The sequence below is a fragment of the Achroia grisella genome, unplaced genomic scaffold (assembly GCF_030625045.1).
Source record: "Achroia grisella isolate CSIRO2021 unplaced genomic scaffold, CSIRO_AGI_Agris_v1 utg1056, whole genome shotgun sequence".
NCBI lineage: Eukaryota > Metazoa > Arthropoda > Insecta > Lepidoptera > Pyralidae > Achroia > Achroia grisella.
The window spans coordinates 1,576,769-1,604,302 of NW_026712564.1; the positions used below are offsets into that span (position 1 = coordinate 1,576,769).

Below are 27,534 nucleotides of genomic sequence, written 5' to 3' on the forward strand. Positions count from 1 at the left end.
CCTGACCTCAAGTTCATCTTATCATCATCCACTGGTGCCCCGCCAGCGTAAACCGCTAGTGAGACGGGTGTATCATTCCTTAAGAAAAAATATAGTACCTATTAGTAAATAAGACACGTATATATGTATATGATATACATATTCACGACTATTATTCCAAATAGAGTAGTCTCAAGTGTTTGAATTCAACGCGGCAAGGAGTAAATCTACTGACGGCCATGTGTCTAGTGGTTTAGCATTCTACTTTACTTCCGAAGATCCCCGGTTCGATTCCCTTCACGGTACACACATTTAAATTCATGAATACGAAGGTTTTGTCAGTCTGGGTGTTTTCATTGTATATTATGTATGTATTTATATTAGCTCTCTAGTACCCATAATATAAGGTCTGCTGAGTTTGGGACAAAATGGCGCCGTTTGAATGGTCCAATGATATTATTATTATCAATCTACTGCAGTTTTTGCATTTAATATGTTTTGTTATTGATATTTTCCATCAAAATGAAATTCATCAGAAACAAACTGTTTTGGTATCGACACGATTCGATCTTACGGCATTTGGCTCTACCAAATGTTATTAGAAATATAAGTTGACAATGTTTTGGTTCTAAAAATTCGATCTTACGACCTTTAACTCTATGTCTGTGTAGTGAACGACTAGGCCAATTAGACATCTATAGCTACTATAACGTGATCTACTGACTATAGCCTATTACTGATACATGAATCGAGTAAGTAGGTAAGTTACGCATTGGATAAGGAACCGCTCGCTTGTGTACGTCCTAGCTCCAGCCAGCTATATAAAATTACTGGAACACAATACAGAGTAATTTTAAAGTTATTGTGATCATGTGTACACAAGATATTTAAATAAATTTGAACGTTGTTATTAATTAATCTGTGAAGTCTAAATAACTAATTCGTCAAGACTTTGATAAAGGTATGTAAATCATGTTATTTTTTTAGCAACGTTGATGGCACACCAGTTTAATCATTGCTAATATTATAAATGCGAAAATAACTCTGTCTGTCTATCTGTCGCGCCTTAGACGCCAAAACTACTGAACCGATTTATGCAAATTTTTAACACAGTATTCGTAAAATCGGTTCAGAGACAGTCTGGACACTGAAAAAGGACGTAAGCCGTTGATTAAGTGTAAATAATAGAATAATCCATTTTTGTAAATTTTTTCCCTTAAGGTGGTAAAACAAAAATTTGAATAAAATTTTATATGGAAATTCGCCATTTTTGAGGCTAAATAATTATTTTAATATACTAAAAAAATAATAGACATTAATGTATTTCGTACGGGTGTTTTAATAACTAAGTAAGTACTTATAATTAAGTAAGAAATATTAATATATAAACATTTGACCGCTTTATTTACGATAGTCGCGGATACGATTCCTCGTACGGTACAAACATTTGTATTCAGGAGTATGATTGTTTGTATTGGGTTAGTTATTTTGTATGTATTTAAAAAACATTTAAGTATATCTAACATTTGTCTAGTGTGGATTTCACGGTGTGAATTGTTCAGGGTTATTATTATTATTATTCATGAGTTTGATTATTTGTAGTGGTCTAAATTGTCAGATGATTAAATGTGTATTTATGTATGTGTATGTATATATGTATGTAGCTAGTTATTCATATATATTTGTGAGTTGATGAGTACAGTTTAATATATTTATATTCGCATCGCCAACAAGTATTCTCTGCACCACCCATGGTTGACTCCCCTCCGATCGTCCCCCGTCCAATTCAAACGGGGACCGATGTTAGGACGGCCTGAGCCGAGGTTCGAACCCCCAGCGGTGTTCTCAAACTAAAGTCGTACCCGTCAGGCGGGAGTTGGCCTTCAGCCGCTCCATAAGTCCTTCCGCGGGTTTGGAGTGACATCTGCACTCGCCCCCGGTGAAGCTGTAAAGGCCAGCTGGGGCTAAAAATATTAGAGTAGTCCGAAAAAAAAATCATGGTTGACTGGTAGAACGCGGCAGTGTTAAGTCCGCCATATGTAGTTTAAAATTTTAAAATTATGTGCATTAATATAAATAAATAGTGAAATATTAAATTATATCCGAGTAAAATATTTTTTAACTATTATATTTTTATATTTATATTATTATTACAGAGTTGCGTCGTCTAATTGCGTTGCTTTTTCCTTTGTTTAGTTCTGCCATATTTTTTGGTTTAGGGCACCGCGCCGCACTGATAAGCCAGTAGAAAAAGCATAAAGTAAATTTATACATAAAACTGAAGTGTGCATTGTAATTTAAAATTAGCAGCTGTATATAACAATAAAAGACTGTATATAATAGGCTCATCCTTTATCTCCAGTGATGGAAACACCGACAACAACACAAATTAATCCGAGAGACGGCGACCGACTCGTCCTCTGCTATAAATCTATATAAATAAATAAATTTGAAGCGTCTGTTTGTGATTTCAAATTAACAGCTTATCACTAAATAAAAAAATAAAAGACTAATTTTAAATATTTCGCCGGTATGTCTGTTTGTTCTTGCTAATCTCTGAAACGGCCGGACCGATTTCTACCGATCTGTCGCAGATAGCTAATGTTTTAGTAAGTAACTTTAACTACTTTATTTTTGAACTTTTATTTTTTTTAATAAAGAAACAGTTTATTTCCTAGCACACAAAATCGCGCGTAATAACCAGTTCTAAATAAGTAAATAATATATATAATATATTAGACCTGTAGAATGCTGCGAGCTTCGACCAGTGGAGAGAGGACTCCGCTGGTGCAGCCCACGTACGCGTTTGAGTCCAGTTTGACGCGCAACTACCAGAAGCGGCTGCGCAGCTTCCAATGCGTCATTTGCGCTTCTTTATTGTAAGTTATAACTATTTACTACACATTACTCTTACACTTACTGACAATCCGTTAAAAAAATGTCGCGGGTTCGATTCCTCGTAAGGTACATGAAGCGGAGGTATCAAATGTGTCTGATGAGTGAGAGGTGCTGAGGGTATTAATGAGGAAAATACGGAGATAAAATAAAATGCGACTAGTATGACAGCGATATATAATAGAAAGTAACAAAAGGAATATGTCAAAGAATATTATTATAAAATTTAAAAATAGTACAAAAACCTATCAAGGAGTTCGCTACAGTACAGTACAAACACACGTTTGTATTCATGAGTAAGATTATTTGTATCGATCTCGGTGTTTTCTGGTTTTGTTTATTGATGAAAAATGGTGCTGCGCTAACCACCAGGCACCAGTGGATGATGATTCTTTCATGATAAGAATTTATCAGGTTTCCAGGAGGGACCGCATGGAGGTCAACCTGACATTACATTACTAGCAGACGGGTTATTAATCCATATTTGTCTATTTGCCCATAAAAAAATCATGTATTCCACATACAAGAGTCTCTCAGAATTTTGATAAGATAGATCGACGTACTAATCCTGCGCAGACGAAGTCGCGGTCTGCAGTCAGTAATAATATATGAAATACTAGCTGACCCTCGCAACCTCGTCTGGATCACACTTACTTGACATTTATCAAGTATTTCGTCCAATTTACATAATATGTTTTTAAGTTACACTATACACTATACACACCGGAAGACGCAGCGTGGGAATGCCTCCAGCAAGGTGGACCGACGATCTGGTCAAGATCGCTGGAAGGCATTGGATGCGAGCAGCGCAGGACCGATCGTCGTGGAGATCTTTGGGGGAGGCCTATGACCAGCAGTGGACGTCTTCCGGGCTGCGATGATGATAATGATGATGATACACTATGTTTTAATTTGATATATAAGCTTATATGTATAATATATATAATATATAAGCTATATTACTGTAAATATTGATCAATATCCGTTTAGTAGTTGTTGCGTGAAAGAGTAACAAATATCCATGACGGCCTCGGTGGTCTAGCGGCTTAGCACGCCGCCTTACTTCCGATCATATGTTATCTGTGCTTCCGATGGTCGCGGGTTCGATTTCTCGCACGGTACAAACGACGACATTCATGAGTATGATTGTTTGTATCGGTTTCGGTATTTTCTATGTATAATATGTATGTATTTAAGAAAAAGAAACATATCTTATGCATTTGTATCATGTGTCTAGTACCCATAATACAAGCTTTAGGTAGCTTAATTTGGGTCTAGATGGCGCTGTGGGAATTGTCCTGAAATTATTTCTTGTTATCCTTCCATCCATCCATACTCCCAAAATATAACAAGAAGGTGAGCCGAATAATTTATTTATTTATTTATTCATTTTAAAACATATTAATATTACAAAATTGATTATACATTGGACCCCGCACTAGGCGAGCCTGTATCGCGGGAGTCCACAAAAGAATTGCCAAATAATTATTAACTATTACAGATCAGTGAGTTTGACATATCAGACTAATTAATTTTTTTAGTTTGATTTCATAAAACACAATTGTTGACTGCATAAAAATTAAATAAAATAAACAGAGAAAACAAAATAAAAAGAGAAAATTTCAAGTTCACGTTACAATTTTTTTTTTCTCTTTGTTCTTGCGATGAAATGTGTATAGTCCATAAATTACTCAAATTATACTCTGTTAACGTTCTTATTAAATTATTGATTGTTTGGGATTGTAGGTTATAGGACAGATGAATTTATAGATGATAGCAATATATAGCAAGTATAAGTTTATTTGCGAACAACGTTATAATTTAATTTTCACACTGCTTTCTTGATATATGATAGCGTAGCGGCTTTTATATTGATTGCCGCATGCATCCGTATGTAAAGTGCGAATACTGTAACTACCATATAGTAATTTTTGTAGTGTGACGTGGTCGAGTGGAATGAGTAGTCATGCTCACTAAAATGTCCAGACCAGTGGCGGCGTGGTGGGCCGGGTCATTGGGCTCCCTAAAATATGGTCGAGCGCAGTGATGTCTGGCTCATCCGTCATACTCGTGAACGAGTGCTGCTTGTAGGGACTGGTCTGCTCTTATCACTACGACTGATTTAATCTTATTGTGTTTTTATATTTGAGCCTAAATAAATTAGTGCTGGTTGGTAGTTTGTCTTCACACGTTTCGACTTGTAAAATGTAAACTTACAAGGATTGTTTAAAAGAGCAACACACAAGTTTCTTGCTTATTCTTCTTGTGATGAGACAGCTTTCCGAATAAGCGGTAGATTTAAAAAAAATGTTGACTATTCTATTCTATTCTATACAATCCCAAAGATTGTACATTATCTCTGATGCTACTGAACAAATTTTAAATCGCATTACTATTTAAAATTTGTTAAATGGCATCAGAGTCTAATTTTTGTATGTAATGTTTTACCTTGAGTTTAGCTTCAATCTTGTTAATATTATCTAACTTGCAAAGCGCATTAATTTTTTTATATAAGAATGTAGTAAGATCATTGTTACATGTTAGGATAATTCTTGCGGTGGCCTTGCTGGTGACTGTGTCTTTGAACCTGGATGATGATGACGAGGGGACTAACAATAGTACAGCTGTGACACCCATCGTTATTGTACCCGCTAACCTGACCGGGGTTTCTTCACAGTTGGCACCGCTGCTGCGACTCAAGTGGCCATTGAGAGGTACACTTACTTTATAGTTAAAAAAGATAATTTAAGAGAAAAATTATTACTTAACCTTAAAAACTAGTTACCCGCCCCGGCTTCATACAGATGTACATGTATTATATACATATAAATCTTCCTTTTGAAACACTCTATCTATTGCCAAAACTTAATTAAAATCTGTAGCGTAGTTTAAAAGATCTAAATGAAGAGACAGTGGGTGCGCCTTCATTTTATACTATATGTATACAGTTGACAAACATGCATGGCAATTATTCATTCACACGGAATTTTCATTTAATGTTAGACATAGACACCTATACAATACAATAAAATGTAAATAAAACGACGTTAAAAAAAGTAGATTAGAAATTCAGCTGAGTTTCTTGCCAGTTCTTTTCGATTGAATGTGTACACTGACGGATGGCAGGGTAAAATAGTAATACAAAAGACGTTTTAAGCGGCAAAAATGTCCTACATAAATAAAATATTTTTTATTTGATTTGATTTATTTATTATGAAATTTACAAATATAACAAAATTGATTATACATACTTTGGACCCCGCACTAGGCGAACCTGTATCGCGGGAGTCCACAAAAGAATTGCTAGATGATTAATAACTGTTACAGATCACTGAGGGGAGTAGATTTAACATATATGTTTATATATAACCTATTGTTTTATTATTTACTAGCTACTGGTCGCGGCTTCGCTCGGTGTACATGTATTATACATATAAACCTTTCTCTTGAATCACTCTATCTATTAAAAAACCCGCTTCAAAATCCGTTGCGTACTTCTAAAGATTTAAGTATATATAGGGACAGACAAACAGCGACAGCGACTTTGTTTTATAATATGTAGTGATAGTCAAGATCTTATATTTATACGCCTGCAACTAAATAACGTATTTAACTATAAATATGCTATAGTCTGATGATATTTACCAACGTTTCTGTCCAGCTCGCTCCCCACCACAGTGGGCGGGTAAGAATGAAACAAAAGACATCGAGTTCGCAGTGACTATTGGAAAGAATGCATTACTAAATCGAACAACACTTGAGAGTACAAGGAAAGCTCTGGATATAAATACACCAGCACTGAAGGCACAGAGAGCGTCAGCCACGTCTGCAGCTGTGAAACCGATGGCGGATGCTGCGTACGCTGTAGAAGAAGCCACCAAGGTTTTAATCAATGGGTAAGTACCTATACCTGAAGTAAATTTCAAATTAATAACTAATAACTAAGCAGGAAGAACTAAATCATCATCTGTTTCTTCTTTATCCCATTTATTTGGGGTCGGCGTAATAAATGGGTTAAGAAAGAAGTAAGAATCACTAAATCTAATAAAATATATCGTTTATTTGTTTGTTACTAATCACACACAACATGTTCATAAGAATAGATAATACATAATACAACATAAGATTTATAAAATTGTGTTATTATGTGTGATCTGTACCAATTCAAAAAGTCGACCTATTTGTATAGCTCAGCGTGGAACATTGTTCAGGGAACAAAATACTGATTTCCAGTTTTAACCCACGTGAAAATAATAATTAAAATAAAAAGAGCAATATTATTGGTGATTGTCTGTGCGGTGTGTGTATAATAAAAATAATGTAAATAGTTCAGAGTATAATTTGATATAATTTTAATTGAGTGGTAAGGATTAAACGAAAAAAAAGAAAATATTAATAAGAGTAACATAGAAATTAAATCCAAAACGCTAATAACGGGCTACTCTAGTAAATAATATAATAGACTTATACATATGATCTTATCTGTGCTAATAAAAATGAGGAATAACAATGTATATAATATATGCAGCATGACTAAGGTCCTCACTGAACACTGCAAATTAAAATTAAACAAACATGTCAAACTCAGGCCAGTACCTATTTCGGACACCTCGTAACTCAACACGAAGCACTAAATCAATGGCAGAAAATGCCAGGATTGGTACATTCAAAAGACTTAATAACGGACAACACGAATCAATACTCCAATAGGTTAATGCTATAGAGTAAAAACAATATATGCATCATGACTAGTAGAGCAAGAGCCCTCGATGGCCAGACATTCGTCTTATTAGTAAATGTGAAAGTTCTTGTATATGTGTCCCCGACACAGGTATGGACGATCCCCAGATGAAACCTGGATCGTGGTTCCTTTGGCAGGTAACAGGTAAAAAAAAATAGAAGAACTTTCACATTTACTTATAAGACGAATGTCTGGCCATCGTGGGCTCTTGCTCTATTAGTCAGGATGGCCCTCACTGATTCCTGCAAATTAAATCAACATGTCAATAAGTTTGATATGTTTATTTCATTCGTAGTGGCCGGTGTCTATTTCTTTTTTATTGAGTGGTTTGGCTTGGCTTTTTCATATGCCTTAGACCTGTAGCACTGCGACCTACATAGATCTATTGTGCTCGCCCTCTTTCAGAGTTCGCCACCTAGACTCGTCAGGAACTAGAATTGAAGGATATTCTTAGGAACGATGGTTTCTAACTCCTCAGGACAGAGTGTATTATTCAAAGGAGATATTTCGTTTATGCATGAGTTAGCTACAACTACATAAGATGTGTACTGACGTGTAGCGTAGGTCTAAGTTTCCCATATGTTTATTAAATTTGCAGTGTGCAGTGATGATGTATATATTGTTTTTACTCAATAGCAATAGTCTATTGGAGTATTGATTCGAATAGCCTGTTTTAAGGCTTTTGAATTTACTAATCCTGGCATATTCTGCTCGCGATTTAGTCCTTCCTGTTTGGTTATTAATTTTAGAAGTCTAAGTTTTAGGCAACGAGGCACGCCACAGAAGGTTTCAGAGCTCTATTGGGTGGTTTTAATTTGGCCGGTGCCTAACAAAGATTTGCAGATTTTGCCAAATGGAGGACTTTATTTTCTTCTAAAATCTAGTACGCACTGAGGATATATAATAGGAGTTTCAAATGCCTATTTGGCGGGTTATTGTAATTTGGTTCATGTACCAACTACACACAGCTCAGATTGCAATAACCACAAAGAAGTCAATTGACCTAATATAAGACGGGATGCCAGTATTGACTCAATTATTATTAAACCGTTGCAATTTTAGAATCTATAGTGCATCATATGCTGCATATGTCGTCACCCGCTTTACTTGCGATAGGTTCGATTCCTCGCACGATATAAAAATATATTCATGAATGTTTGTTTGTATCGGTCTGGATGTTTTCTATGTGTATTATGTATATATTAACACAAACTTTGCTTAGTTTGGGGCTTGATGGCGCTGTGTAAAATGTCCCGGGATATTTTTATTACATTTTACTATTGTTACTCAGTATGTAAGATCAAATGATCAATATCTCTCTCATCTGTTAATATACATCGTCTCAACCTACAACATCATATTATAATCCCACATCACGTTTACTTTAGAATTATATAAATTTAGAACTTTTTACTTAAATAAGATCATTATTAAGCGTGCGTTATGTATATGAAGCTATATAATCAAAAATTAGAACAGTGTCCGGCCTCGGACGGCGACCGTTATCCGATCCGGTAAACCACAAAAGTACGTGGGCCGCCAGTTTGGCTACACGGCTTCATCTTGCTTCATTGGCTGCGTATACATTACCGACTCCACAAAGACGGGTGTCCGGTGACAGATCAATACTGATACCAATGTACGGTTTTCAATTCGCGGACTAAACCGGTGAATGCGAGTTTAAAACCCTATTTACATTATTTAAATTATTAACCGGGTCTTAACACGAATAATTTTATGGCAAATATAGGTATTTACCTCTCTCGACGTTTCGACTAGGTTGCACTAGCCGTGGTCACGAGCTGACTGGAGTAACAGCGATGTCAATGTAGATAGGTGACAGCAGTTTTTTCTTCATCTACCGTCTCTAGATTGTTTAACGAAAGTTCGCGACACACAGCACTCACGGTATCCGTACACTTATTGACTATTGATGCTACTGAACTTTGCTTGAATTTATTTATGACTGGATTATTAATTACTTATTTGCCATAAAATTATTCGTGTTAAGACCCGGTTAATAATTTAAATAATGTATATTAAACATGAAAGTTTAAAATTAACTAAAACCCTATTTGTATCGATCTGGCTGTTTCCTATGTATAATATGTATGTATTTACGAAATAAAACATATCTATGTATTTGTATCAGTTATCTAGTATCCATAACACAAGCTTTAGGTAGCTTAACTTGGTTCTAGATGGCGCTGTGTGAATTGTCCTGAGATTATTATTATTATGTATTAATAATAATAATGTATTTAAGTGAAAACAAAAGTACCTACTAAAAAAAGTAATAACACCTTGGACGTCAAAAACAGTTGTTTGTCGTGTTTAGTACCATCTCACCTGGACGGCAAGGTGGCAGTGGTCAAGGACCGTCCACCAGCGGCTCCTTCCCGGAGCCACCCTACTGCCACCCACCGCCGCCCTGCCCACCATCCAAGTACAGAAGCCAGGACGGCTCGTGCAACAACTTAAAACATCCATCGAGGTGGGGTGTATCACATACACCATTTAGAAGGGTGCTGCCAGCTGATTTTGGAGATGGTAAGGGTGTATTTAGACATTTTTTTTTATTCCAAGAAATGTATGGGGAATTATACTTTTTTTATTATAACAACTATCTTTTTATATCTTATAAGATTCTTATAAGATCTGCGAGTGAAAGTCCCGTCACAATCAGTCTAGCCGTTTCAGAGATTGTTTTTATATAAGTACAGTATATGATTTCTTTCTGTCAAAAACCGTTAATTTGAAATTACAGACAGACATTTCTATTTTATTTATTACTAGCTAACCGCCCCGGCTTCACACGGGTGTACTTCTATTATACATATAAATCTTCCTCGTGAATCACTCTATCTATTGCTAAGAACTGCATTAAAATCCGTTGCGTAGTTTAAAAGATCTCAGCGAACAGACAACGGAAGCGACTTAATTTTATACTATGTAAAGATGTAAAGAATATATATCTGTATGTATTTTTTTTATCTATAATACTATAATAGTGGAATGAATGCACCCGCCTGTGCTAACGCTGGCGGGGCACCAATGTGCAAATGCCTGCGCTAACGGTATACGCTGGCGGGGCACCATTGTAGGATGATAAGAGGAATATGAGGCCAGGTCAGTTAGCCCAACGTGAGAAATTCACCTGGAATTTATCACGTGGTTTTCAAGGGGAACCACGTGGAGGTCGACCTGACATGGTACATTGCTAGCAATGGGGGGGTACTCATCGGTTCACATTACTAACAATCCCCTTTCCCCCTTTATGTGTTAAACAGTATTTTTATCGGTCTGTCTTAGTCATCATCATTGCCTTGCCTTTATCCCATTATTTGGGGTCGGCGCAGTATGTCATTCTCTTCCACTGCTCTCTATCAGTCGTCATATCTAAACATACTCTTCTTTTATTCATATCATCTTTCACACAATCCATCCATCTTTTCTTAGGGCGTCCCCTCCCTTTACATCCATCCACATTCATATTATACACTTTCCATAAGACATGGTCCTCATTCCTCCGCATAACATGCCCATACCAGCTCAATCTGTTACCTCGCAACTTTTCTATAACCGGCGCAACTTTCAAACTTCCTCGTATATACTCATTCCTCATTCCTGGTAACCCCACACATCCATCTTAACATTCGCATTTCTGCCACATGCACACGCCTTTCGTCCATCCCCTTTACGGCCCAACATTCAGATCCATACAAAATGACAGGTCTTATGATAGATTTATAAACTTTACCCTTTAGTTTCAAGGGCATTCGGGGGTCGCATATCGTTCCCGAGACCTGTCGCCATTTCATCCATCCCGCACTAATTCTGTGCCTTACATCGCGGTCTATGTCGGCATTGTTCTGAATAACTGAACCGAGGTACCGAAAAACGGAGCAGACCGGAAGCATTACACCGTTTAGATAGATAGGCTTGAAACTGGAGAGACCGCCGAAATCGCAGAATAGGTATTCAGTTTTAGTTCTGCTGATCTTCAAGCCAACACTCTCCAGTTTTTCTTGCCATCTATCTAGTCTTAGTATATAAGAAAATAATGAAAGACGGTTTTTTTATTTGATGATAATGGAATGGTACACCCGCCTGTGGTAACGCTATACGCTGGCGGGGCACCAGTGGAGGATGATAGGATGAACATGAAGTCAGGTCAGGTTAGCCCAACGTGACAAATTCACCGGGAACTTATCACGATGGTTTCCAGGGGGAACCGCGTGGAGGTCGACCTGACATGGTACATTGCTAGCAATGGGATCATTAGTCCACATTACTAACAATCCCCATCTGTTGATAACATTACCTGGAAAGGTTTAGACGTTATATATATATCGACATACATTCAAAATGTTCTTACTTCAATGCTTTCGATATTTCTAACACCTACCCCTATTGAAAAAGGTATTATTTATATTATGTCTAAAACTGCGATATAATCACGATCCAATTCCAGGGATCAGCTCCCCTCGCAGGAGTAAGTCGGGGGCTGAGCTGCCCAGCGCCCGCGACGTCAGTGTGACGGTCCACCGTCCGAGCTACGCTCAGGATACTAGCTTCACAGTGATGCTGGCCGTTTGGGGGCAGTTCATTGATCATGACGTCACTGCCACGGCTCTGAGTAAAGGTGAATTGACATCAAAATTAAAAATGCATAAGTCTTTATCCTATGTCAATAAAAATGTAAGACTAGCTGTTCCCGTGGCTTCGTCCGCTTGACATTGGATAGCATTTTTAATTATTTAGGCTGATTATAAAAAGCCAGAATAAAAAGTTTCATCGGGCTATCATCAAATATGACGTATTTCCATACAAACTTTGATAAACATTCATACTCTATTTTATTTTACTTTCCGAAGGATAACATTTTTACAAAGTTGTGTTACATTTTTACTAAAAATGACTTATTTATACCTACATTTTTATTTTTAACAACTTAAAAAATAAGTCAACCTTTCATCTGCTCTTTCAACCCCTTACAATCCTTTTTAAGAACGAGAAACAAACTTACGTGTTGCTCTTTTAAATAAATGTTATTCTCAGTATACAAATATTAACAAGGACTAGGCATGCGATAATCAATATAGAAACCGCGAAATAATATGCCCAATCATTCTATTACAGGAGCGAACAGCAGTTCTTTGGCCTGTTGTGACACAAGCCAGGCACCGCATCCAGAATGCTTTCCTGTACCTCTGGACAAAGAAGACCCTTTCTACCAGCATTATAACCTCACCTGCATGGAGTTTGTAAGGTCCGCACCGGCGCCTACATGTCATTTCGGTATGTAGAGAATACTAGAACATTTATCTAAACCTGCATTAGCAGACTCCTAACAGATTTGGCTGGGCAGGGAGAGAAACACAGGGAAATTTAATGGAATGTAGTCAAAATTAAGAAACAAACGAATTAACGAAATATGGCTATATTCATCGAAGTGGAAGCGAGAGGTTTACCAGCGAAATCTCAAATTCAAATTCAAAATATCTTTATTCATGTGGGTCTATTAAAGACTCTTATGATATGTCAAATCTACCGTCAGTTCGAAATGATTTAGAGATGAGAAGAACTGACAAGAAACTCAGCTCGTATTCTTTTCAAATAAATGTTATACATGTTTACAATAATACAGATTCATTTTGAATTTCAAATTTGGGAGAATAGAGTGACCACCAGCATATGCTATTGCAAAAGTGAATAGTCGAATCAGTATTCGTAACCGAAATAGACCAGTCCAAGCAATGCACGTTCACGAGTATCATGGATTAGCCAACCATATTAGAGGGAGCATATTGCCCCGGCCCACCACGCCGCCACAAGTTTGAACTTTATACCGAGCATGACTGTTGCAATCTCATTAAAGATCTTAATCTATCTAGAGCTGCAGTAAGTTCTATACCATGTATCTAAAGCTGCACTAGCAGGCTCCTTTGACTGGGCAGGGAGAGAAGCACGAGCAAATGAATATACGAACTAAAAAAATATGGCTATGTGGTCAATTTATACGTGGATTGGAAGCGAGGTGTACCAGCGAAATCTCTCTAGAATCTTCTAAAAGATCTTAGCCTGCCTAGACCTGCAGTAAATTATATATTAGAACGTGTATCTAAAGCTGCACTAGCAGGGTCCTACCAGGTTTGGTTGGGCAGCAAAAGAAACATCGGCAAGGAGCCCCTTAAACCTACACCCAGGTCGCAAGTCCCGGGAACTGGGAGCAACAGGGAGTGACAACACGCGATTCAACTCACGATTATTCTAGATGTGGTTTTCAAATGTCGACATTTTGTTGAACTCAACACTTGGTTCGATTCCTCGCGCGGCACAAACATTTGTATTCATGAGTATGATTATCTGGGTCTTTTCTATTATGTATGTATTTACAAAAAAAAAGTTGTCTAGTACCCATATCACAAGCTCGGTTTAGCTTGAAACTAAATAGCGCTGTGTGAATTATTCTGAGTTATTATTACTATAGAAAACACGTAAACCACTAACAGTAATATCCAAGAATATAAATATTTGCAACGTCCGAGGAATCTAACCGGCGACCACTGAAAGTAAAGCAAGCACATCGCTTTACTTAACCGCTAGACCACCGTGACTTCTGCTCTTAAGACCATTTAACTCTCTTTCACAAACGCTGTGTAATTATTCATATAAAAGAAAATCTATATACTACAAAAGAGCAAGACAAGTTTCTTGCTCATTCTTCTTGTGATGAATCTACGTTCCGAATGATCGATAGAATCAAAAATATGACTATTCAAAAGTGCTTGTAAACAAAAGAACCCCGTACGAAGAATGAAACCCACAACAATTGAAAGTAAAGGGATGTGCTAAACCGCTAGACCACCGAGTGATGGCCTCGGTGTGTGTCTTTTAGTCTTTCTCAGAGACTCATTTAAATGTTAGATCCATTGCCGTACAGGTCCTCGCGAGCAAATGAACCAAGCCACAGCTTTCCTCGACGGGTCCACTGTGTACGGTTTCACGGAGCAACGGGCGAATCAGCTGCGTCTGGGAGTAGGCGGCCGGCTCCGGATGTTGAGCGTGGGCAGCGTGGAGCTGCTGCCGCCGTCCACCGACCCTACCGACGGATGCAACACGCTTGAGATGAACGCAAAAGGACGCTACTGTTTTGAAACCGGTTAGTATTTCTTATACAGGGTTAATCGGTAAGGGTATAGGTACTAAGCAGCTAGGACTACAACATATTAGTAACTAGCTGTACCCGCGACTTCGTCCGCCTGGAATTGAACTTTATTTTACTAAAATAAAAAAAAATCTAAAATAAAAGTAGCCTAAGTTACTCCTTATCCTTACGGCCCATCCTTTTCAGAGATTAGCCGGAACAGACAGACAGACAAAATTAAAAAAAAATATTATTTTGGTGTATGTATCGTATTCATATGCACGTAGTAAAAAACAGTTATTTCAATATTACAAACAGACACTCCAATTTTATTTATATTTATAGATGTATAGATTATTTAACGTGTATTAATTAAATAACAAAATTAATTACATATAATTTATTATTTATGAAGACACATCATCAATTTTACAATCCAGGTGATGATAGAGCCAACGAAAATCTCCATCTAACCACGATGCACCTGATCTGGGCGCGGCAGCACAACCGCCTGGCTGCCATCTTGGGTAAACTCAACCCGAATTGGGACGACGAAACCATATACCAGGAGGCAAGAAAGATAGTCGGCGCCCAGATGCAGCACATCACGTACTCCGAATTCTTACCTTCCATACTAGGTATTTATTTATTTATTTATACATTAAACCTTTAATCATTCTTTCATTCGTTCTTTCATTCATTCTGTCATTCATTCTATCATTTATTCTTTCATTCATTCTGTCATTCATTCTATCATTCATTCTGTCATTGATTATTACATTGATTCTTTCATTCATTATTTCATTCATTCTGTCATTCATTCTTTCATTTATTCTGTCATTGATTATTTCATTGATTCTTTCAGACATTCTGTCATTCATTCTTTCATTCATTCTTGTATTCGTTCATTTTTTATTTGTTACAAAAACATTATCATTTTAATTATTATGGAAGACAAAGCTTCTGTGTATATGTCAGCATCTTGGACCTTACCTAAAGATAAATTTATTAGTTGCAATGCTATCATAGTGTGCATGTACGTACCGCCGTATATATGTGTTCTACAATTAGAATAACTCAGATAAGATAATATTACATAATAACAATAACCCTGCAATCTCATCCCATCCCAAACTCATCGTGCGCAAACTCTGGTTCTACACTTTGACAACCACTGTTTTCGAGCAAAATAATAATAGCAATAACGTTGGTTAGGGGGGAAAGGGGACTGTTAGTAATGTGGAGTAATTACCCCATTGTTAGCAACGTACCATGTTATTTTTTTTTTTTTATTGGGTTGTTTGGGCTATTGTCAGATGTGTAGCACCTGTAGCACTGCGACCTACATAGATCTATTGTGCTCGCCCTTTTCAGAGTTCGCTACCTAGACCCGTCAGGGACAAGAATTGAAGGATATTCTTAGGAGCGATCGTTTTTATCTCCTCGGGAAAGAGTGTAAACTTTCCAAAGGAGATATTTCGTTTATGCATGAGTGGGCTACAACCACATAGGATGTGAAGCGGCGTTTCCTCTTCAGCTTGGCAGAATCTGCAGATACTTGTCGTGCATAGGCCTAGCTTAGCCATATGCTTGTTCAATTTGCAGTGTCCTGTGAGGGCCCTAGTCATCATGCATATGTTGTTTTTACTCAATTGCAGTAATCTATTGGAGTATTTGGTCGAGAAGCCCGATATAAGGTCTTTTGAATGTATTAATCCTGGCATTTCTTGCCAGTGATTCAGTGCTTCTCGTTTGGTTATTAATTTGAGATGTCCCAGTTTTAGGCAACGAGGCACACCACAGAAGGGTTCGGGGCCCAGTTGGACGGTTTTTGCCCCTAACTTTGCCAGATGGTCGGCATTCTCATTACCTTCAATATTTGAATGCCCGGGGACCCATCTCAGTATAATATTATTTCTGCTTCCTACTTCATTTAGTAGCAGGATACAGTTTCTAATAAGTTTAGAACGGATTTCGTACGAGTTAAGTGCTAGTAGAGCAGCTTGACTGTCCGAATAAATGTATATGTCCTGATTGATGTAGTTGAGGCTTAGGATTACTTCCAGACATCTAATTAAGGCGTAAGTCTCTGCCTGAAAGATTGAGGCGTATTTTCCTAAGCCTATATAGTTGCAGATTTTGGGTTTTACACCACATATTCCACATCCTACATCATCTCCTATTTTGGACCCGTCTGTAAACCAGACTAGGTCATGCTCTGAGTGAGACGGTGTATGGTTATTTTGCCATTCGTCTCTTCCAGATATTTCGATTTTGTAATATTGTACAAAGTTACACTCTGGTGCCATGTTGTCTTCAGGCATTCCCAGAATAGGATCACTCATAATCGAGTCTTGTATAGTTTTTATGGCCAGGGAATGCCAAGATATCCTCCTTTGGGAACTTATTCTGAGCATATTGGCTTTCGCCTTTTCCTGTATGAATAGAGGAAGGGGCGTCAAGTCCAATAATGCGTCTAGAGCTGCTCCCGGCGTGGTGCTCATGGCTCCTGTAATAATCAGACAAGCAATTCTCTGTAGGCTGTTTAGCTTGGTGGCAGCTGTGGATTGGAGGGTTTTCCTCCACCAGATTGCGCAGGCATAGGTGGTAAGCGGTCTCACCACTGCTGTGTAAAGCCATAGGGCAATTTTGGGGTTGATTCCCCATCTGGGCCCCGCTACCCGTCGGCTTATACCTAGGGATGTTTTCGCCTTTTGAGTTATGTTGTCTATGTGTGTGTTCCATGTCAGTTTTTGGTCGAAGGTTACGCCCAGGTACTTGACTTCTTTGGAGCACTCTAATATTCTTCCATTTACTTTAGGCATGACAAGTTTGTCAAGTTTCTTCCTTTTTATAAACGGAACAATTACTGTTTTATCAGGATTTACTGATAATTCATTTTCTTTACACCATTTAACTATGATGTTTAGTGCTCTTTGGATGCGGTCTGATATTGTTGTTGCACAGAACCCTCTGACCATGACTACTAAATCGTCTGCGTAGCCTTGTACCTCAAATTGGTTTTTGGTCATAACATCTAAGAGCTGGTCTACCGTTAGTAGCCACAGCAGTGGCGATAAAACGCCTCCTTGAGGGCATCCTTTGGTAGGTCGGATTTCTAACGTACTGTTGTGAAGAGTAGTTTTAATGGTTCGATTTGAGAGCATTGCTTTGATCCATTGAGTAGTGGTTTCATCCACTTTCTTGCGGATGAGTCCCTGTGAGATGGTCTCTATGGGCGTGTTATCAAAAGCACCCTCAATATCGAGAAATGCACATAGAGCTATTTGTTTGTCCTCTAAGGCCTTCTCGACCTTGTCGGTGAGTTCGAGCAAGGCGGTCTCTGTGGAATGTCCCTTGCGGTAGGCATGTTGATTCCTGTGCAGGGGAGCATTTTCGAGGATTGTAGCTCTAATGTGTTGGTCCAGAACCTTTTCCATGGTTTTTATTATGAAAGAGGTTAGGCTTATAGGTCTGTGAGACTTTGGCTGCGAGTAGTCTCTTCGACCGGTTTTCGGTACGTAGGTAACTTTGACCTGCGTTAATGGTTCTGGTATAAAACCCCAGGCAAAGCTGGCTCTAAATATTCTTACCAGATAGGGAGATAGGATGTCAAGCCCTTGTTGTAACAGGGCCGGGAAAATTCCATCTTCTCCCGATGATTTATATGGCTTGAAAGATTTTATAGCCCATATAATTTGTTTTGGTCGAAAAATCCTCGCAGCTCTGTTCCACGCCTCATGGTTGGGCTTTTGTAGATGTGAGCTTGGAGGGTTCTCCTTATCTCTTGAGATATGAACCGAACCAGGGAAGTGGGTTGTAGATAGCAGCTGTAGAGTTTCTTCCTCTGATGTCGTATAGGTACCATTGGGCCTTTTCATAAGTCCAATTTGGTTATTTGGCGCCTTGGCAAGCATTTTGTGTAATCTGGATCCTTGGGGAGTCTGAGTTATCTCCTCGCAGAAAGCACGCCATGATGCTCTTTTGGCTTTCCTAATTTCGCAGTAGTATTCCGTTTGGGCTTTACTATATTGGGCCCATTCGAAAGGTCCCTTTTTAGCCCTGTTGGATAATTTGCGAGTTTTCTTCCTCAGCTTTTCTAGACTCTTATTCCACCAGGGTGTTTTACATTTGGCGGTTTTGGTTTTGATGGGACAGTTGTTCTGGTAGGCACTTATTATGCCACTTAGAAGTATGTCCACAGCGAGTTCTAGTTCTAGAGGAGATTTGATACTCTTCGGAAGGTCCGCAATTAGGCTTGTAAGACTGTCTCTGTATTTAGGCCAATCTGTAGCCTTTGGGTTTCTGTAGAGTATGGGGTTTGAGTCTGTTGCAGCCTCAATTGTGAATCTGATGTGCTTGTGATCAGACATGAAGTTCTCATTGCTGACATGCCAATGAGTGATATATTCGGCCAGTTTGTCGGTCGCGAGTGTTATATCTAGTACCTCTTGTCTTGTGGCAGTGACGAACGTCGGTGTGCACCCTGTATTTAGGATTTGAAGACAGTTGGTTAGTATAAAATCATCAAGTGACTTACCTCTGGTGTTGATGTCAGAGCTTCCCCAGTTTGTGTGATGGGCGTTTGCATCGCAGCCCACGAGGAGTTCGGCCTTGTGCTTACGGGCGTATTCCACCACAGGCTGTAGGCCGGTTGTCGGGTCTTTGATGATTTTGTTGTTTTCATCATGTCCAGGTAGGTATGCAGAGCAGACCAGTACTTTTGACCCTGTGCATCCAGGGAAATTGACGAAGGCTGTCACTAGGTCATCTGTACATAGTTCTGGAACAGTCAGAAAATCTAGTTTCTTATTAAAAAGAATGCATGCTCTAGGTTTAGTGCCAGTGGTATTAAAAAGAATATTACCTGAGGCATTGAGGCCTAAAGGCGTGGCTTTGTTGAGCCATGGCTCTTGTATCAGAGCAAGGTCCAGGTCGTTTTTGCGGAAGAGGTTTTCTATGACCGCTGTTGCTGCCATAGCATGATGTAAGTTGACCTGGACAATGTTGGCTCTGATACATTGCTTGCGTGTGGGCGTGTTAGCAGCTTCCTTTCGCCTTCCCTGTGGGACGTGGGCGTCCCTTTGGGTTGCGATTGGAAGCTGTGGCGCTCCTGCCGCGATCTTTCCGTCCCGTCTTGAAACTGGGGATCCTCGTCTGCGAGGTCCCCTTTGGCTGGGGAAAGCTGCCTCTGGCGGGTTTGGCGTTGGTGTCTACGCCCTTCGCCGCTTCGGATGGTGTGGGTATTCCTGTGGCAGATCTTCCATTACCGTCCGAAGTAGGCTGCTGTGTAGGCGTGGAGATCCCCTTGACCCGGAACAGGACCTTTTTAAAGCCAAGGTTGACTTTATAGTCCTGTGTTCTGAGGAAGTCAACCGAAGGCTCGTCCAGAGATACGGTCAGGACTGTACCGTTCTCTTCAGCCTTACGGTTGAGTATTTTCCACAGTTCGGAATTTAGGCAGTCATTTTGGGACTTCAGCATTCTGAGTGCCTCATCGACCGACCTTGTCTCCGAACTGGGGATGAAGGCCGTTCCAATAGCTGGTTTGGTAACGTACCATGTTAGGTTGACCTCCACGCGGTTCCCCCTGGAAACCATCGTGATAAATTCTTAGTGAATTTGTTACAATGGGCTAACTGACCTGACCTCATGCTCATCTTATCATCCTCCACTGGACAAAAAATATCTATGTATCTGTATCAGTTATCTAGTACCCATAACACAAGCTTAACTTGGATCTAGATGGCGCTGTGTGAATTGTCCTGAGATTATTATTATTATGTCAGCATGGGCTAACTGACCTCATGCTCATGTTATCATCCTCCACTGGTGTCCCGCCAGCGTAATCCGTTAGCGCAGGCGGGTGCACCATTCCATTATCATATACAAAAATAACGTTGATTAATTAACACAGCGCCATCTAGTCACAACTTAGGCAAAGCTTGTGTTATGAGATACTAGGCAACTTATATAAACACATTTTTTTGTAAATTATATGGATCCCCTACTACAATAATAATAATAATAACCCTTGACAATTTATACAGCGCCATCTAGTCCCAAGTTAACCCGAGCTTGTGTTATGGATATTAGCTATAATATATATCTAGACACGCGGTAGCGTGTCAAGCCGAGTTTCAAGTAAGAGAACTGGCGATGGTCTGTCCTGAAATGTATTTATAACAATATAAAATATCATTTCTTCTTATAACTTAGGATAATATACTGTAGCCTAAGGTCTAACTTGGCCAGTTCTCATATACGAAATATACTGTAGCCTTCGCAAGTTCTAAACATGTTACTTGTCGGTTCCTATTTTAATATTAGTAGTAACTAGCAATCGAAAGTAATAATTGGTATATGAGAACTGGCCAAGTTAAACCTTAGGCTACAGTATATTATCCTAAGTTATAAGAAGAAATGATATTTTATATTGTTATAAATACATTTCAGGAAAGACCACTGAACTTGGCATCCATTTAGATCTCACCTCTTTTGTCGTAGAAGTCAACAATCAAGGCATATATCATAATATTAAACTCGGCTATCATTTCACATTTATGTTTTTGATGGGATATATTATAATGTAAATATTTATAAAAATACCTTCAGTAGTTTTTCCGTAAAACTGTAACAAATTTTAAAATCACTAGTATCCTGACAACTTAGGCGTAATGCCGGTTAGTCAGGGAGAGAAACACCTCAATGCCTACAATATTCACAATTACCTATGCCTTATTTGTTTTTATAATAATATCAACACTTTCGCTCCAAAACTCCCGCTGCCTACGTTCAATCGTCCGTCATCCACTTGTCAATGTCACAGATTACTTTGGCTCTGGCCTCTGACGTTCCGTTTCAGGTTACATGATTATTGACTTTACCATTTTTAATTAATGGTGCGTCACACGATAGTTAACACAAACAACCAACTATCCATACTCACAAACATTCGCGTATATAATATTAGTCATTTTTTTCAGGTGCCGACGTAATGTGGGCCTTAAATCTGACATTAAGGAACGAGGGTCACGACGACTCGTACGATCCCACAGTGGACTCGTCTGTTGCCAATCACTTCGCAGCTGCCGCATTCAGATTTGCACACACTTTGCTTCCGGTAAGCCTTTACCTACGTCCCATTCGATCGATCCCCCGTCCCCCTCCGATCGATCCCCCGTCCACTTCTAACGGGGATCGATATTACGACGGCCTGAGCATAGGTTCGAACCCCTAGCGGTGCCCTCAGACTAAAGTCGTATCCGTCAGGCGGGAGTTGGCCTTCAGCCGCTCCATAAGTCTTTCGGCAGATCTCCGCCATCATTGCTAAATGATAATTATTTTATTCTAAAAGTTACTAAAGTAAGCGCAATTTTTTATATTATAATTTCTCTACCGTCCAGTTCAGTATACCGATTCAATAGAGAAGAACTGGCAAGAAACTCAATTGAATTTCTTTTCTTTTTATTAAAAGCAGTTTATTTACAATGTACATTTATATAGGTGTCTATGTCTAACATTAAATGAAAATCCCGTGCATGAACAACTATTGCCATGCACGCTCGTCATTCAAGTAATCGTTTAGTAAGTAATAGGTTTTGCTCAGTAAATATAATTTAATAGATGTTTTGAATTTATTTAAGGGTAAATCCAGTATATCCTTTGGTATCTTATTGTAATTTTTTATACCCATTCCCATAAATGACCTATTGACTAAACGATGCTTGGGGACAGCAAGTTTGTCTTTAGATCTAGTATTAATGTTATGAATGGCTGTTTTTTGGAAATAAGTGTAGATTTTTATGTACATATAGAATATTTGAGTATATAAAGTGAGAAGCAACGGTGAGAATATTTGTCTCTTTGAATTTATCTCTTAATGAGTCACGACTCACGCTCGTCGATAAAGATGGTATCTTAATTCCAGGGTCTAATACACAATGTTGACCTCAACAACGGTACTATCAGTTACGTGCAACTCCATCGGATGCTGTTCAACCCGTACGCACTGTACAGTAGCCGAGGGTCTAAATACTCTGTAAGGTCTGCCATCAACACACCAGTTCATGGAGTCGATCCTCATGTCACCACTGAGGTAAATAATAACAGTTCTAAGTTACTTTTACTAGTTTCTTTTATGATAAACAACCTAACGACCTGAGCGGGCCATCCATTTTTGTCACTCCATTTGAATAAATTAACTGCCCTCCTCCCCTCCAGTCCCCCATTCCATTAAAATGTCACGTGCAAAATCAAAGACCTTGCTCAGACACTATATGTCCCTTAGTGTCTAATATAATTTCGATGGTCCTCTAAAATAGCAAGGAACTCGACTTTTATATGTTAAACCAAAATATCCTGCTGTATGTTTGGAACCCAGATGATCGGTATATATCCTCTGTCTCTCAGACAGAAAGGTTTGGCAAAAAAACACATACAACCTTAAATTTTCACCCTTCTACGATCAACCACATTTTTTAAATAACTGATTAATATATAAAGAACAAAAAAGTAAAAGAAAAAAACGTTTGTCTGCAAAAGAACGTTTGTTTACATACATATATATATAGCTGTCCCGGCAAACGTTGTTTTGTCTTAAAATAAAATAAAATAATTTTGGGGTGGACTACCCCTAACATTTAGGGGGATGAAAAATAGATGTTGGCCGATTCTCAGACCTACTCAATACGCTCACAAAATTTCATGAGAATCGGTCAAGCCGTTTCGGAGGAGTATGGGAGCGAACACTGTGACATATATATTATGGATGATAATGGAATGATGCATCCATCTGATGCATCAATCATGCCTCTTCATCATTGCGACACATAAGTCCACCACCATTAACTTTATTTCTAATTATAAAAATTATCTCATGTATGCTATAGAAATAGAAATAGAAATAGAAATAATCTTTATTCAAATAAACTCATTACAAGCACTTTTGAATAGTCATATTTTGATTCTACCACTCATTCGGAATGCAGATTCATCACAAGAAGAATGAGCAAGAAACTTGTGTGTTGCTCTTTTTAATAGATGTTTTTTTTATATATAAATACTTACAGTATAACAAGTAAGAGGCATGCGATAATCAACATAGAAGTCGCTACGCACTCATTATTAATGTAATCAGATAATATTGTCAGTGCTATGGATTCAAAGTTTTTCTATAAAAACATTATTATCGTTAACGAATTCTTCAATTTTATAGTAAGCTTTTTTGCAAAGGAACTGTTTTATTTGACATTTAAATCTTTTTTCTGGCAGATTTATAACAGACTCTGGTATTTTATTGTAAAACCTTACGCAAATGCCATAAAACGAATTACTAACTTTAGCCAAACGACATTTAGTCAGTTAAAATCAGTTTGTTATTGTTACGTAAGCTTTTATTAGTGCAATCACTAACTCTTTTGAAACTGTGTGTTTGTAATTGTTGAATAAAGCATTTATCTATATATCTATCTATCTGCGCTAAAAATTTATGCTGACGGGGCACCAGTGATAATATGGACATGAGGTCAGATCAGTTAGCCTCTTGGCAAATGCCAATTTACATAGTTTCCGGGAAGACCGTGGAGGTCAACCTGACTTGGTACATTGCTACCAATTATATTATTAGTCCCCATGACTAACAATCCCCTTACCCCCTATATCTATATACATATATTAACACAACCTCTACTTACCTTGGTACTAGATGTCGCTGTATGAATTGTACAGGGTTATTATATCATACGCGATACAAATATAGCCTAGTGTGGAGTTATAGATAAAATGTTACTTAAGTCAAATATTCCGAAGTATATTTTATGCATATTATCAGGGATTTTAGGGAGCTCCGTAACCGAAACCGACACTATCGGATATCCGATATAAAAAAAATATCCGTAACCGTAACCGAATCCGAAATAAAAGTTTCGGACAATATCGGATTGGGGCGGAGCATAATTGAGACACGTTATGTAACCATTTTATTAGCTATTTGTATTGTACTTTACAAAAACAATATCCGTAACCAAACTTATCCGAAATTAACGGATAATCCGAAATAATTTCATATCCGCATCCGTAACCGTATCTGGTATAATAATCATTCCTATATCCGAAACCTATCCGTATCCGAAATTTCATATCCATAACATCCCTGCTTATTCTATTCGGTGATTAAATGCCAAAGGGCCACATGATGCAAACGGTAAATTTGCAGAAGAGCTCATCAAAATTTTCACTTTCCTTAAGAATCTATATGTGCTATATCTGTGTTAGTTCTAGAATCATGGGTGTCTTTTTTAATATAAAAATTATAATGATTTAGATACCATTTTTGAAAAAAAATAGATTCAGTTTTTTTGCGTTGTGGCCCTTTGGCATTTAATCAGCGTATGTTTATTTCAGCTAAGTAATCACCTATTCGAGAACCCAACGAGCAACTCCTCACAATCAAGGAAACCACTGGGTCCGTGCGGTCTGGACCTGGTCTCGCTGAACATCCAACGTGGCAGAGACCACGGTCTACCGTCTTACCCCGCGTGGCGAGAACACTGTGGTCTGTCGAGACCAACAACCTTCGCAGAGTTAGAGGGTGTTTTCAACGACGTGTCTTTGGGTAGAATCGCTACTATATACAAGTAAGTCACTCAAATTACGTGTTTGGCAGCCGATGGCATATAAAAAAACAGAAAATGCTTATAATAAATTCCATTAAATAAATTATAGTTAATATTAAATCAAAATACAATATATTTGTTCATGTAGGTCTATTACAGAATCTTATGATATGTTACATCTACCGTCATTCGAAATGATTTCGAGATAAGAAGAACTGACAGGAAACTCAATTCTGATCTTTTTCAAATATTGTTTACAATAACAGATTCATTTTTAAATTCAAATCACATAATGTAGACACATAGAAAGCACCCAGACTAATACAAATAATCATATTCTTGAACACAACTGTTTGTATCTAACTAGAAATTGAACCCGCGACGCCGTGAATTAATCTCTGGATCTACTGAACCGATTTTGAAAATTCTTTCAGTGTCCGATAGCCGTTTTTCGTGGAAGGTTATAACGCTATAACATCACGCTACAACCAATACGAGCGGAGCAGTAAAGAAAAATGTTACGAAAATGGGGAAAATATAACGCAGAGTAAAGGTTTTTTATACCACGTAGGTGGCAAACAAGCATACGGCCCATCTGATGGTAAACGATTACCGTAGCCTATGAATGACTGAAACACCAGGAGTGTCACGGGCGCGTTCCCGACCCTTAAGGAACCTTAATATACCCTTCTTGAAAAATCCCATGCTCTAGTCATGCGTCTTGAGAAAACCTCGGCAGGTAGTTCATTCCGAGTTGGGCAGGTAGTAAACAATAAACAGATTTACAAAGCAATTCGTTTGTTATAGTTCGGTGGACGACATCGACCTGTACACGGGAGCACTGGCTGAGGACCCTCACGGTAGACTGCTGGCTCCCACCCTCACCTGCCTCATCTCCGACCAGTTCCTCAGGTTGAAGATCGGAGACCGCTTCTGGTATGAGACAGTGGACGAGACCGTCGGCTTCTCTATAGGTAAAATATCTTTAAACACTAGCTGCACCCGCTACTTTGTCCGCGTGGAATTTAACTTCATTTTTCTTAAATAAAACATTTTTTCTAAAATAAAAGTAGCCTATGTTACTCCTTATTACATCAGCTACCTGCGAAAAACGTCCCGTCAAAATCGGTCCAGGCATTTCAGAGATTATCCGGAACAAACTGATAGACAGATAAAAATTGTACAAAAAATATTTTGATGTATGTACCGTATTTATATTCGTATGCATGTAGTAAAAAACAGTTATTTCAATATTATAAACACATACTCCAATTTTATTTATATGTACAGATTAAATGAAATGGTATTTCTTCGGTAGATGCTTAGAAACACGACGCTCACAATTATAATCGATTTAAATTCAATATGAAGAAAACAATCATAAACATCCGTCATACTCGAGAACACTCGTTGCTTGTAGGAACTAGTCCGTAGATACTTAGAAAAACGACCTTTATAATTATAATCGACTTAAAATCAATCTGAACAAAACAATAAAACACACAATCATAATCATTCGTCATACTCGTGAACAAGCGCTGCTTATAGGCACTATTCTGCTATAATCATTACGACTGATTTAATTTTGTTGTATATTTAATTTTTAAATTCTATTGAATTAGTGCTGGTTGGTAGTTTATATTCACACATTTCAACTTAAAAATATATTTTTTTTATTTAAAAGAGCAACAGGCAATTTTCTTGGTCGGTCTCTTGTGATAAGACAGACAGCTTTTCGAATGAGTGGCAGATAAAAAAAACTATGAATACTCAAAACTGCTTAAATTTAAGTAATCTAAATGAAGGATTTTCTATTTTATTCTACTCTACTCTACTCTGTTCTCTTCTCTACTCTATTGTATTCTTTTCTATTAATACAATGTACATAACAATACCAAATGTGTCTCTATTTATTTTTATTGTTATTTACAGATCAGCTGACAGAGATACGTAAGACAACCCTAGCCGGCATCATCTGCGCCAACGAAGGTCTCCTGGAGCAGGCCCAGCCCAGGGTCATGGAGGAGGTCGGCCCCAACAACCCTTTAGTTGACTGCACGGAACTTCCACAACCCTCATTCAGTCCCTGGAGACAGGTTGATAAATAGGCAGTGTAAATATTTTGTTAGTTATAAGAGTTTCTTTTTCATTAA

At 38.2% G+C, this 27,534-nt stretch overlaps 1 protein-coding gene across 1 annotated transcript; it reads left to right on the top strand.

Annotated features, from left to right (window-relative positions):
- The first annotated feature begins 2,659 nt into the window (after positions 1 to 2,659).
- Positions 2,660 to 27,534, top strand: LOC131845760 (peroxidase). Its single transcript, XM_059194886.1, has 13 exons — positions 2,660 to 2,858; positions 5,419 to 5,588; positions 6,536 to 6,770; positions 9,954 to 10,165; positions 12,090 to 12,260; positions 12,758 to 12,916; positions 14,562 to 14,780; positions 15,206 to 15,403; positions 21,752 to 21,888; positions 22,696 to 22,863; positions 25,170 to 25,402; positions 26,189 to 26,355; positions 27,314 to 27,534. Exons 1-13 carry the CDS (start codon positions 2,728 to 2,730, stop codon positions 27,487 to 27,489), a joined length of 2,376 nt encoding a protein of 791 aa, XP_059050869.1. The 5' UTR covers positions 2,660 to 2,727; the 3' UTR covers positions 27,490 to 27,534.

Coding starts and splice junctions, on each gene's coding strand:
- LOC131845760 (XM_059194886.1), top strand. CDS start 2,728: ATGCTGCGAGCTTCGACCAGTGGAGAGAGGACTCCGCTGGTGCAGCCC. Junction 10,166..12,089: donor GCCAGCTGATTTTGGAGATG/GTAAGGGTGTAT, acceptor ATCCAATTCCAG/GGATCAGCTCCCCTCGCAGG. Junction 12,261..12,757: donor TGCCACGGCTCTGAGTAAAG/GTGAATTGACAT, acceptor ATTCTATTACAG/GAGCGAACAGCAGTTCTTTG.